Source organism: Prunus avium, chromosome 4, assembly GCF_965620075.1.
Source record: "Prunus avium chromosome 4, drPruAviu1.hap1.1, whole genome shotgun sequence".
NCBI classification, from domain to species: Eukaryota; Viridiplantae; Streptophyta; class Magnoliopsida; order Rosales; family Rosaceae; genus Prunus; species Prunus avium.
This window is the reverse complement of record NC_142287.1, coordinates 37,482,300-37,495,587: the sequence shown is the minus strand read 5'-3', so window position 1 is coordinate 37,495,587 and position 13,288 is coordinate 37,482,300. Positions and strand designations below refer to the sequence as shown.

The 13,288-nt window shown below is 40.0% G+C and overlaps 2 protein-coding genes and 1 pseudogene across 3 annotated transcripts; all 3 read left to right on the top strand.

The window, feature by feature from the left end:
- The first annotated feature begins 117 nt into the window (after positions 1-117).
- LOC110764555 (uncharacterized) lies at positions 118-3,775 on the top strand. Its single transcript, XM_088251817.1, has 6 exons — positions 118-1,367; positions 1,489-1,638; positions 1,746-1,853; positions 1,978-2,022; positions 2,145-2,701; positions 2,912-3,775. The coding sequence occupies exons 1-6, from the start codon at positions 722-724 to the stop codon at positions 3,566-3,568; spliced, it is 2,163 nt and encodes a 720-aa protein (XP_088107943.1). The 5' UTR covers positions 118-721; the 3' UTR covers positions 3,569-3,775.
- A 351-nt stretch (positions 3,776-4,126) lies between these two features.
- LOC110764556 (uncharacterized) lies at positions 4,127-8,153 on the top strand. The gene is made up of 6 exons (XM_021967548.2): positions 4,127-5,721; positions 5,914-6,063; positions 6,171-6,278; positions 6,394-6,438; positions 6,574-7,130; positions 7,330-8,153. The coding sequence occupies exons 1-6, from the start codon at positions 5,085-5,087 to the stop codon at positions 7,963-7,965; spliced, it is 2,133 nt and encodes a 710-aa protein (XP_021823240.2). The 5' UTR covers positions 4,127-5,084; the 3' UTR covers positions 7,966-8,153.
- Positions 8,154-9,531: 1,378 nt separating this feature from the next.
- On the top strand, positions 9,532-12,662 carry LOC110764546 (uncharacterized; annotated as a pseudogene). The gene is made up of 6 exons (XR_015835119.1): positions 9,532-10,307; positions 10,446-10,595; positions 10,703-10,810; positions 10,926-10,970; positions 11,104-11,660; positions 11,871-12,662. The product of XR_015835119.1 is annotated as an uncharacterized LOC110764546 (transcript).
- The last annotated feature ends 626 nt before the right edge of the window (positions 12,663-13,288 follow it).

Sequence of the window (13,288 nt, the reverse complement as noted above, 5' to 3'; positions counted from 1 at the left end):
CTTTGGTGACAGAACATTTCTTGAGGAAAAATGTTGTGCATTAAACTTGAGTTGTCAAGGATAAACAAACATGGCTCCCCTGTTTCAGTTTGGTCAAAATTTACGCATTTCTTGAACAGAGGGATTGCACAGCCAGATACGGATGAAACAAGGGATTTGAATAATGTAACAATAGTAAGAAGGAACAACATCAACAGCCATGGGCACGGCAACCCCATTTAAGTTGTAAACCCACAAGTTAAATGCGGCTTTCTTAATTTCATTCAAGGACATTAGCCCTTAGGAATCATGTGGTGCAAGCAGAATCAACAAACTTCAGCTAAGTAACCTTCTTTTTTCTTCTCTCTCTCTCTCTCTCTCTCTCTCTCTCTCTCTCTCTCGGAAAGAGCATATACAAATAGTAACTTTAGATATTCGTTTTATGCTTTATATTTTCCAACTTTGCTAATTTATTAAGCAAAGTATTGTATATCAAAGTCTTCAATCTTAAACAAATGAACTAAGCAAAGGCAGATCCCTGTACTGTTCGGATCCTGTATACAGCTAGTAACCTTCAATATTTGTTTATGCTTTACAATTTTCAACTTAGTTAATTTATCAAGCAAAGTATTATATATCAAATTTTAACAGTAGCACATAAGAATTTCATGTACATGAAGGAGCAGCTAGCCTAGGTATAAAATGAAGCAAAAACCACCACACAGAGCAGGATAAAGTAGGGATGGAGGACTTAGAGTTAGAGCACGCAGATATGGCGTACTGGATAACGGAAGATGTTCTTAAAGAAGAGGGAGTGGGAGAGAGTGCAAGTAAAATTGAAGAACTGAAACTTCCTTATGATCTAGCCATGGAGAATGACTGGGAAGGCATGAAGAGATACTATGTGGACAATCGGCAAAATCTGAATTGTCCAATGACAGTGGACGAAGACACTGCATTGCACATTGTAGCTTCCTGCTGCAGGAGCAAATCACAGGGCAAACAAGTCCTTGAATTCTTGATTAATTTACTGCCACCTAGCCATGATGAAAGATGCAAGGCCGTGAGGGTTCCAAATAAACTCGGCAACAACGTTCTTCACGAGGTGGCAATGTCCGGCAATCTGGAGGCAGCAACTTTCTTAGTGAGCAACTTCAACAAACCCGCAGGAAAAACTAGAAACGAGGAGAATTCTACACTGCCTCTGCTAGATGTTCGGAACGAATTAGGAGAATCGCCATTGTACAGGGCTGCTGCTCTTGGTCACCCTGACCTTGTCCAGTTTTTTGCTGACAAACTGGAGGAGAATCCGGAGAATCTTCGCAGGCACTTCCACCGAAATGATAGAATGTCCATTCTTCATATTGCAGTCATTGGCCAAAAATTTAGTATCTCTCTCTCTCTCTCTCTCTCTCTCTCTCTCTCTCTCTATATATATATATATATATATATATATATATACAGTCCACATTAATTTATACAACTGTTCTTTTGGCATCCAATATGCAGGGACTGCTCTTTGGTTGCAGAGTAAGTACCCATTTCTTGCAACTAAGAGGGAAGGTAAAGGATTGACAAGCCTTCAATTGCTAGCCCAAATGCCAACTGCCTTCACACCACAATTTCAACAAAGCAGTTGGAAGATGCTCATATATTATTGTATGATGGTTAAGCCTTGCAGTTTAATTACAGCACATCAGTTAACAGATGCTCAAGTTTTATGACATTGACATACATATTAATTCTTGTTATACATGCTGCTGCAGGCCTTCCTGCTCGAGACCTGGAGGTCACAACAAATCATAAGGATGATGTGGAGAGCAGCTTGGGCAGCAACCAACCCCCCCAAGCCATCTCATGGAATAAGCCTGAAGGTAATCAAAATCATTGGTGATCTAAGTAATTTTTAACCAGATTTTTTGAACTAATATTTATATATTATACATACAAGTTTAATATAGATAGGACCCTGATGAAGATGCATGCATAACATTGCAGGTATTCTGAAGGTGTACACTTCCCTGTGGGACTTCCTTGCTGAAGGTTGCTTAGTTTCTGGCTTTTATATACTTTATGATGCATGCATGCTTGCTTATTTAATTTCTCTTTCATTTGATTCTCTTATACAATAACTAATCTTGTATAAGCTTGGCCATGATGGATAGAAATGGACATAATCGAAAAGATCTGGAAGGATAAGAGAATTAAACATGCTCTTAAAAAACTCATCCCTTTGCTCATCGAGAAAGACAATTCGTGGCAGAATTCTAAAGAAGCAAAAGGCAAGACGATTTCTCTGGGGTCAGTGGAAAATCTTTGTAAGGGTGATAATGATGGAGGAGATCAAAAAGGAAAGGATTCCGCAGAACCAACCAATTCTAAGAAGCAGAGCATTTATAAGTATAACCCATTGCTTATAGCAACTATCACTGGAATTGTGCCTATTGTTGCAGAGATACTTAGGCAGCATCCTCAGGCAGCTGAGCACGTTAGCGATAGTGAACAGAACATTTTGCATCTGGTCATTAAGCACCGTCAAAGAGAGATCCTTGAGCTTCTAAAAAGGAAGCCAACAACCATCTCAAGGTTGAATGAGATGATTGACAGTGATGGCAACACCATATTGCACCAAGCTGCAGATAGGAGCTACTACTCTGTAGCAATTTCTCAGAATTTAATTGGTCCAGCCATGCAATTGCAAGCAGAGTTGCGTTGGATGATGGTGAGATCCCTTTTATATTCACATTTACTTAGTTATACATTTCTTCTCTGAACGAGAAGGACAGACTGACAATAGATAAAACAAAATGTTCATGCTAACCAATTGGCCGTTGTGAGGTTTCTTAACTTTCCAATGCAGAACATTCTTCCCATACTCATAAATTGCTAGTCCGTTGGTCAACTTGATAAATGTGTGTGTTCTTTTGTCCAGGGTGTGAAGAACATATTACCACCTCATTACATCATGCACCACAACAACAAGGATCAGACAGCGGAGGAGCTGTTCAATGATGAGCATAATGAGCTTCTGAAGTCAGCACAAGAATGGATAAAAGACACAGCTGAGTCGTGCTCAACTGTGGCGGTGTTGGTGTGCACTGTGGTCTTTGCAGCCGCCTACACCATGCCTGGGGGTAACGAACCAAATGGCCTTCCTGTTTTCCATGATTCTCCTCTCTTCTGGCTCTTCACCTGCATGGACGTCGTGGCCATTGCCTGCTCATTGTCTTCCGTAGCCTTTTTCCTCTCTATCCTGTCCTCTCCCCTTGAGTATCCGTTTTTCTGTCAAGTTCTTCCCCGCAAGCTCATGATCGGGTTCACCTTGCTCTTCTTGTCAATGGCAACCACCATGCTCGCCTTTGCTGCTACCATTTTGCTTGTGATTCGTATCGAGAAGAAATGGACTAAGTCTCTGCTTTACTCTATTGCCTTTTTTCCAGTCCCTCTATTTGGCTTGCTGCAATTTCCTATGTACCAGTCTTTCAAAGAAATATATCATAAAATTACCAAGATTTTCCGTCCCTTCTTCGTTCCCTTTCTCGGCTTTTCCAAGAGGAGATCGATATGTGGTAAGAGCAAGGCTAACTGAATCACAAAACTAGAGTGAAGCAGTACTATATGATGATTTGTACAATTTTAGTGCGTCTTCAATCTTCATTCGCAATTAATATGGACAATAAGAAGAATATTGAAGGCCCTTGTCATTAATTGTATGCTAATAAAGATTCAGTATCATGCTTTTGTTTGATTTGCAATTGTGATTTGGGTTTATTATATACAAGTTTGTATCTGCTCTGGTTAAGGTGTCTGTCTAATGTTTATTTTGCATATAAGGCTTGCTTCTGTGTCTTTAAATTTGGTGCTTTGTCCTGCTTGGGAAAAGATTAAACGCTGTTAAATGTTATTAACCACTTGAGTCAACCATAAACACATATTACCATGAAAATCGGCTCATGAATGAAGTTACATAAGGACAACTACAATGGCAAATTTTTCAGTATCATCCCATAATCCTCCTTTCATTTGTATGCTCAAATAATTGGCACTGTTTCATCAATTAATGGAATTTACATAAGAATAAATCAGAACAAACTTGATGAAACACCTCCGTATATATACCATTTTCATACTCTGGCATGGAATGTTTTCAATTGGAGAAAACTTGAGTTCTCACTTGGGCCAGGTTCTCAGGGACAAATAAATATACGCCCCATTTGAAGTTCGAAGCCCCAAGCGCGTCCTGGTTTGGTCAATTCATTCCCTTTTCTTTGCTTCCATTAGTGTTTTCATAAATAAGATTTTAGGTTTGATTCTTCCTCTGCTAATATGGCTTGTAAAAATAAAAATAAAAATATAAGACCGGTTACTTTCTGCAGAAACCAAATCAAGGGAGACAACCCCCGTTTAAGATTTTCCATCTCAAACAGCAAAGCTGAGTCATGGTTGCTAACCACATACCTTGATCCCGAGCTTCGGATTTCAAGGGAGACAACGGCAGCGTGTTCGTGCTCATCAAGGAAGGTAGCTCCCTCTTCACTCCCTGATCAAACTCATACACACAGTAAGTTTTTATTGTGTGTTATGTACTTGTTCAAGGATAGGGGGATGCAATTTTCTATAGTGAATTATATGAATACTTCAATCACTGGGTTGTACGTATAGTTATACATTCTTTGGCGACAGAGCATTTCTTAACTTAAATCATGTGATGCACGCAGAATCAACAATCTTAAGCTGATTAACTAAGCAAAGGCAGATACTTTCTTTTTTTCTCATTTTTTTTATAAAACTTTCGGAAAGAGCATATACAAATAGTAACTTTAGATATTCGTTTTATGCTTTATATTTTCCAACTTGGCTAATTTATCAAGCAAAGTATTGTATCAAAAAAAGTCAGATCCCTGTACTGTACGGATCCCGTACACAGCTAGTAACCTTCAATATTCGTTTATGCTTTATATTTTTCAACTTAGTTAATTTATCAAGCAAAGTATTATATATCAAATTTTAACAGTAGCACATAAGAATTTCGAGTACATGAAGGAGCAGCTAGCCTAGGTATAAAATGAAGCGAAAACCACCACACAGAGCAGGATCAAGTAGGGATGGAGGACTTAGAGATAGAGCACGCAGATATGGCGTACTGGATAACGGACGATGTTCTTAAAGAAGAGGGAGTGGGAGAGAGTGCAAGTAAAATTGAAGAACTGAAACTTCCTTATGATCTAGCCATGGAGAATGACTGGGAAGGCATGAAGAGATACTACGTGGACAATCGGCAAAATCTGAATTGTCCAATGACAGTGGACGAAGACACTGCATTGCACGTTGTAGCTTCCTGCTGCAGGAGCAAATCACAGGGCAAACAAGTCCTTGAATTCTTGATTAATTTACTGCCACCAGGCAATGATGAAAGATGCAAGGCCGTGAGGGTTCCAAATAAACTCGGCAACAATGTTCTTCACGAGGTGGCAATGTCCGGCAATCTGGAGGCAGCAACTTTCTTAGTGACCAAATTCAACAAACCTACTAGTAACGAGGAGAATTCTACACTGCCTCTGCTAGATATTCGGAACGAGTTAGGAGAATCGCCATTGTACAGGGCTGCTGCTCTTGGTCACCCTGACCTTGTCCAGTTTTTTGCTGAAAAACTGGAGGAGAATCCGGAGAATCTTCGGAGGCACTTCCACCGAAATGATAGAATGTCCATTCTTCATATCGCAGTCATTGGCCAACAATTTAGTCTCTCTCTCTCTCTCTCTCTCTCTCTCTCTCTCTCTCTCTCTCTCTCTATATATATATATATATATATATATATATATATATGTGTGTGTGTGTGTGTGTGTGTGTGTGTGTGTGTGTGTGTGTGTGTGTGTATAATGTATGCAGTGCACATTAATTTATACAACTGTTCTTTTGGCATCCAATATGCAGGGACTGCTCTTTGGTTGCAGAGGAAATACCCATTTCTTGCAACTAAGAGGGAAGGTAAAGGATTGACAAGCCTTCAATTGCTAGCCCAAATGCCAACTGCCTTCACACCACAATTTCAACAAAGCAGATGGAAGATGCTCATTTATTATTGTATGATGGTTAAGCCTTGCAGTTTAATTACAGCATATCAGTTAACAGATGCTCAAGTTTTATGACATTGACATGCATATTAATTCTTGTTATACATGCTGCTGCAGGCCTTCCTGCTCGAGATCTGGAGGTCACAACAAATCATAAGGATGATGTGGAGATCAGCTTGGGCAGCAACCAACCCCCCCAAGCCATCTCTTGGAAGAAGCCTGAAGGTAATCAAAATCATTTGTGATCTATTTAATTGTTAACCAGATTTTTTGAACTAATATTTATATACAAGTTTAATATAGCTAGGATCCTGATGAAGTTGCATGCATAACATTGCAGGCATTCTGAAGGTGTACACTTCCCTGTGGGACTTCCTTGCTAAAGGTTGCTTATTTTCTGGCTTTTCTATACTTTATGATGCATGCATGCTTGCTTAATTATAGCGCTTAATTCATTTCTCTTTCATTTGATTCTCTTATACAATAACTAATCGTGTATAAGCTTGGCCATGATGGATAGAAATGGACATAATCGAAAAGATCTGGAAGGATAAGAGAATTAAACATGCTCTTAAAAACCTCATCCCTTTGCTCGTCGAGAAAGACAATTCATGGCAGAATTCTAAAGAAGCAAAAGGCAAGACGATTTCTCTGGGGTCAGTGGAAAATCTTTGTAAGGGTGATAATGATGGAGGAGATCAAAAAGGAAAGGATTCCGCAGAACCAACCAATTCTAAGAAGCAGAGCATTTATAAGTATAACCCATTGCTTATAGCAACTATCACTGGAATTGTGCCTATTGTTGCAGAGATACTTAGGCAGCATCCTCAAGCAGCTGAGCACGTTAGCTATAGTGAACAGAACATTTTGCATCTGGCCATTAAGCACCGTCAAAGAGAGATCCTTGAGCTTCTAAAAAGGAAGCCAATAACCATCTCAAGGTTGAATGAGATGATTGACAGTGATGGCAACACCATATTGCACCAAGCTGCAGATAGGAGCTACTACTCTGTAGCAATTTCTGAGAAATTAATTGGCCCAGCCATGCAATTGCAAGCAGAATTGCGTTGGATGATGGTGAGATCCCTTTTATATTCACATTTACTTAATTATACATTTCTTCTCTGAACGAGAAGGACAGACTGACAGTAGATAAAATGCTAACCAATTGGCCGTTGTGAGATTTCTTAACTTTCCAATGCAGAACATTCTTCACATACTCACAACTTGCTAGTCCGTCGGTCAACTTGATAAATGTGTGTGTTCTTGTGTCCAGGGTGTGAAGAACATATTACCACCTCATTACATCATGCACCACAACAACAAGGATCAGACAGCGGAGGAGCTGTTCAATGATGAGCATAATGAGCTTCTGAAGTCCGCACAAGAATGGATAAAAGACACAGCACAGTCGTGCTCAACTGTGGCGGTGCTGGTGGCCACCGTTGTCTTTGCAGCCGCCTACGCCATGCCTGGGGGTAACGAACCAAATGGCCTTCCTGTTTTCCACGATTCTCCACTCTTCTGGCTCTTCACCTGCATGGACGTCGTGGCCATCGCCTGCTCATTGTCTTCCGTAGCCTTTTTCCTCTCCATCCTCTCCTCGCCCCTTGAGTACCCGTTTTTCTGTCACGGTCTTCCCCGCAAGCTCATGATCGGGTTCACCTTGCTCTTCTTGTCCATGGCAACCACCATGCTCGCCTTTGCTGCTACCATTTTGCTTGTGATTCGTATCGAGAAGAAATGGACCAAATCTCTGCTTTACTGTATTGCGTTTTTTCCGGTCCCTCTATTTGGCTTGCTGCAATTTCCTATGTATCAGAAAGTTACCAAGATTTTCCGCCCTTTCTTCATTCCCTTTCTCGGCTTTTCGAAGAGGAGATCAATATGTGGCAAGAGCAGGGCGAACTGAATCACAAAGCTAGCATGAAGCAGTACATGATTTGTACAATTTTAATGTGTCTTCAATCTTCATTCCCAATTAATATGGACAATAAGAAGAATATTGAAGAGGCTTGTCATTAATTGTATGCTAATAAAGATTCAGTATCATGCTTCTGTTTGATTTGCTTTGTGATTTGTATATGCTAGTTAATGTGTCTAATGTTTATTTTGCTCATAAGACTTGCTTTTGTGCCTTAGAATTTGGTGTTTTTTCCTGTTAGGGAAGAGGAGAAATGATTTGCAAAATTAAATGCTATATATATCGCTTGAGCTACCATAAACACAAGTTAGCATGAAAAGCGTCTTATGAATTAAGGTCAACAACAACGATGATAAATTCTTGAGTTCTCACTTGGGCCAGTTTCTCAAGGACAAATAAACATGCCTCCATGCTCTGTTTCAGTGAAAAATATAAGTCTGGTCTAAATTTATGCTCAGTTTCTTGAGCAGAGTGATTGCATTTGCATAGCGTGAGATGGATCATGAAACAGTGGATTTAAGTTTACAGAATAACCTCAACAGCCATGGCAACATTGGATTTAAGTTGTAAATGTAAAATGTAGCTTTCTATTCCTTGTGAAAAATATCTTGTAATAGGATTACACCCTCTGAGAATTGATTCCACGCCATTAATAATAGTAAGAACAATTTCCTTTTGTCTGATTGATTGAGTCCTTTCTCACTTTTCTCTCATCACTTGCCTTGTGCGAATGCAATTCTATTATTTTTATCTGTCAAAGTTTACAGACAATAATATTCCTACATTTTAATCACCTAACGGTATTTGATCCTCTATGGCTCCTCCGATTTCTCCTCCTCCTGTGAAATGAAAGCCAGGAATTAGTAATAACGGCTGTGTCCACGCACATCCCACGCAACACATGCTTGCAAAATAAAAGCCAAGATGCATGTGTGCATGCTTGCTTAATTATATTCCTTCAATTAATTTCTCTTTCATTTGATTCTCTTGTACATTAACTTATCGTGTATAATCTTGATGGTGATCATCGTGATGGATAGAAATTGGCATAATTGATAACATCTGGAATTGTCCCGTTGTTCGTCAAGGAAGACCATTCATGGCAGAATTCTAAAAAAGCGAAAGACGAGACCGTTAATCTGGGGGCAGTAGTGGAAAATGTTAGTAATAATGAGGGAGATGAAAAAGGAAATGGTTCTGCAGTATCAAACAAATCCAAGAAGCATCATCTTTATAACTATACCCCATTGATCAAAGCAACTATCACTGGAATTTATTAAGCGAAGTATTGTATATCAAAGTCTTCAATCTTAAACAAATGAACTAAGCAAAGGCAGATCCCCGTACAGAACAGATCCTGTATACTGAAGGAAGTTGCAACACGTGAAGCCTTGCTCTGATAACTATGAAGTAAGTTGAGGTTCCACCCCAAAACTAATTGGCAATGGGGGGAGTAGCCCAACTCCTTATAAACCAGGCTAAGTCCCTTAACATTTCAATGTGAGACAAATACTCTCAACATATACAGCTAGTAACCTTCAACATTCATTTATGCTTATATTTTTCAACTTGGTTAATTTATTAAGCAAAGTATCAAAGTTTAACAGTTGCACATAAGAATTTCTTATACAAAAGGAGCAGCTAGCCTAGGTATAAAATGAAGCAAAAACCACCACACAGAGCAGGAGCAAGTAGGGATGGAGGACTTAGAGATAGAGCAAGCAGATATGGCGTACTGGAGAACAGAAGATGTTCTTAAAGAAGAGGGAGTGGGCGAGAGTGCAAGTGAAATTGAAGTACTGAAACTTCCTTATGATCTAGCCATGGAGAATGACTGGGACGGCATGAAGAGATACTACGTGGACAATCGGCGAAAACTGAATTGTCCAATGACAGTGGACGAAGACACTGCATTGCACATTGTAGCTTCCTGCTGCAGGAGCAAATCACAGGGCAAACAAGTCCTTGAATTCTTGATTAATTTACTGCCACCAAGCTATGATGAAAGATGCAAGGCCGTGAGAGTTCCAAATAAACTTGGCAACAACGTTCTTCACGAGGTGGCGATGTCCGGCAATCTGGAGGCAGCAACTTTCTTAGTGAGGAACTTCAACAAACCTACTAGTAACGAGGAGAATTCTACACCTCTGATAGATATTCGGAACGAGTTAGGAGAATCGCCATTGTACAGGGCTGCTGCTCTTGGTCACCCTGACCTGGTCCAGTTTTTTGCTGAAAACTGGAGGAGAATCCGGAGAATCTTCGGAGGCACTTCCACCGAAATGATAGAATGTCCATTCTTCATATCGCAGTCATTGGCCAACAATTTAGTCTCTCTCTCTCTCTCTCTCTCTCTCTCTCTCTCTCTCTCTCTCTATATATATATATATATGTGTGTGTGTGTGTGTATATAATGTATGCAGTGCACATTAATTTATACAACTGTTCTTTTGGCATCCAATATGCAGGGACTGCTCTTTGGTTGCAGAGGAAATACCCATTTCTTGCAACTAAGAGGGAAGGTAAAGGATTGACTAGCCTTCAATTGCTAGCCCAAATGCCAACTGCCTTCACACCACAATTTCAACAAAGCAGATGGAAGATGCTCATTTATTATTGTATGATGGTTAAGCCTTGCAGTTTAATTACAGCATATCAGTTAACAGATGCTCAAGTTTTATGACATTGACATGCATATTAATTCTTGTTATACATGCTGCTGCAGGCCTTCCTGCTCGAGATCTGGAGGTCACAACAAATCATAAGGATGATGTGGAGAGCAGCTTGGGCAGCAACCAACCCCCCCAAGCCATCTCATGGAAGAAGCCTGAAGGTAATCAAAATAATTTGAGATCTATTTAATTGTTAACCAGATTTTTTGAACTAATATTTATATACAAGTTTAATATAACTAGGATCCTGATGAAGTTGCATGCATAACATTGCAGGTATTCTGAAGGTGTACACTTCCCTGTGGGACTTCCTTGCTAAAGGTTGCTTAGTTTCTGGCTTTTCTATACTTTATGATGCATGCATGCTTGCTTAATTATAGCGCTTAATTCATTTCTCTTTCATTTGATTCTCTTATACATGAACTAATCGAGTAAGCTTGGCCATGATGGATAGAAATGGACATAATCGAAAAGATCTGGAAGGATAAGAGAATTAAACATGCTCTTAAAAACCTTATCCCTTTGCTCGTCGAGAAAGACAATTCATGGCAGAATTCTAAAGAAGCAAAAGGCAAGACGATTTCTCTGGGGTCAGTGGAAAATCTTTGTAAGGGTGATAATGATGGAGGAGACCAAAAAGGAAAGGATTCCACAGAACCAACCAATTCTAAGAAGCAGAGCATTTATAAGTATAACCCATTGCTTATAGCAACTATCACTGGAATTGTGCCTATTGTTGCAGAGATACTTAGGCAGCATCCTCAAGCAGTTGAGCACGTTAGCTATAGTGAACAGAACATTTTGCATCTGGCCATTAAGCACCGTCAAAGAGAGATCCTTGAGCTTCTAAAAATGAAGCCAATAACCATCTCAAGGTTGAATGAGATGATTGACAGTGATGGCAACACCATATTGCACCAAGCTGCAGATAGGAGCTACTACTCTGTAGCAATTTCTGAGAAATTAATTGGCCCAGCCATGCAATTGCAAGCAGAGTTGCATTGGACGATGGTGAGATGCCTTTTATATTCACATTTACTTTATTATACATTTCTTCTCTGAACGAGAAGGACAGACTGACAATAGATAAAACAAAATGTTCATGCTAACCAATTGGCCATTGCGAGGTTTCTTAACTTTCCAATGCAGAACATTCTTCCCATACTCATAAATTGCTAGTCCGTCGGTCAACTTGATAAATGTGTGTGTTCTTTTGTCCAGGGTGTGAAGAACATATTACCACCTCATTACATCATGCACCACAACAACAAGGATCAGACAGCGGAGGAGCTGTTCAATGATGAGCATAATGAGCTTCTGAAGTCCGCACAAGAATGGATAAAAGACACAGCACAGTCGTGCTCAACTGTGGCGGTGCTGGTGGCCACCGTTGTCTTTGCAGCCGCCTACACCATGCCTGGGGGTACCGAACCAAATGGCCTTCCTGTTTTCCATGATTCTCCTCTCTTCTGGCTCTTCACCTGCATGGACGTTGTGGCCATCGCCTGCTCATTGTCTTCGGTAGCCTTTTTCCTCTCTATTCTCTCCTCTCCCCTTGAGTACCCGTTTTTCTGTCACGGTCTTCCCCGCAAGCTCATGATTGGGTTCACCTTGCTCTTCTTGTCAATGGCAACCACCATGCTCGCCTTCGCTGCTACCATTTTGCTTGTGATTCATATTGAGAAGAAATGGACTAAGTCTCTGCTTTACTCTATTGCCTTTTTTCCAGTCCCTCTATTTGGCTTGCTGCAATTTCCTATGTTCCAGTCTTTCAAAGATATATATCGGAAAATTACCAAGATTTTCCACCCCTTCTCGGCTTTTCGAAAGAGGGTGCTTGGTAAGAGCAAGGCGAAGTAAATCACGAAGCTAGCATGAAGCAGTATATGATTTGTACAATTTTAATGTGTCTTAAATCTTCATTCCCAATTAATATGGACAATAAGAAGAATATTGAAGAGGCTTGTCATTAATTGTATGCTAATAAAGATTCAGTATCATGCTTCTGTTTGATTTGCTTTGTGATTTGGGTTTATATATACACATTTGTATCTGCTGGTTAAGGTGTCTAATGTTTATTTAGCATATAAGACTTGCTTCTGTGCCTTTAATTTCTTGGGAACAGGAGAACCGGAGACCTCAAGTGCTATTAAATGTTATTAACCACTTGAGCAAGCTACCGTAAACAAACAAAATGACTGGGAACAAAGCAAATGGATTGACAAAGAAAGGAAGGTAAAGGATTGACAAGGCTCCATCCTCACTTGGGCCAGGTTCTCAAGGACAAATAAACATGCCTCCATCCTCTGTTTCAGTGAAAATTAAAAGTTTGGTCTAAATTTGTGCTCTGTTTCTTGAGCAGAGGGATTGCATTTGCTTAGCATGAGATGGATCATGAAACAGGGGATAGCTAAGATTTTGTTGTTGATAATGCAATAATTAAATTTGAATACTGTAACAACAATTCTAAGAACAACCTCAACAGCCATGGCATGTTGGAAATTTGACTCACATTAAGGTTGCAAGTGATGGAGGCAGCGACCGGTCGCAAGGTTTGGGCGACCGGTCGTTTTGAAGCAGGTTCAATGTCTGAATCGAAAATGACGAGCGACCGGTCGCCAGCTATTTGCGACCGGTCG

Bases quoted from the DNA above. Each gene is read 5' to 3' on its own strand.
- LOC110764555 (XM_088251817.1), top strand. From the start codon at position 722: ATGGAGGACTTAGAGTTAGAGCACGCAGATATGGCGTACTGGATAACG. The intron at 1,368-1,488 runs GTATCTCTCTCT...TCCAATATGCAG, and splicing joins AGTCATTGGCCAAAAATTTA to GGACTGCTCTTTGGTTGCAG. The intron at 1,854-1,977 runs GTAATCAAAATC...ATAACATTGCAG, and splicing joins CTCATGGAATAAGCCTGAAG to GTATTCTGAAGGTGTACACT.
- LOC110764556 (XM_021967548.2), top strand. From the start codon at position 5,085: ATGGAGGACTTAGAGATAGAGCACGCAGATATGGCGTACTGGATAACG. The intron at 6,439-6,573 runs GTTGCTTATTTT...CATGATGGATAG, and splicing joins GTGGGACTTCCTTGCTAAAG to AAATGGACATAATCGAAAAG. The intron at 7,131-7,329 runs GTGAGATCCCTT...TCTTGTGTCCAG, and splicing joins CAGAATTGCGTTGGATGATG to GGTGTGAAGAACATATTACC.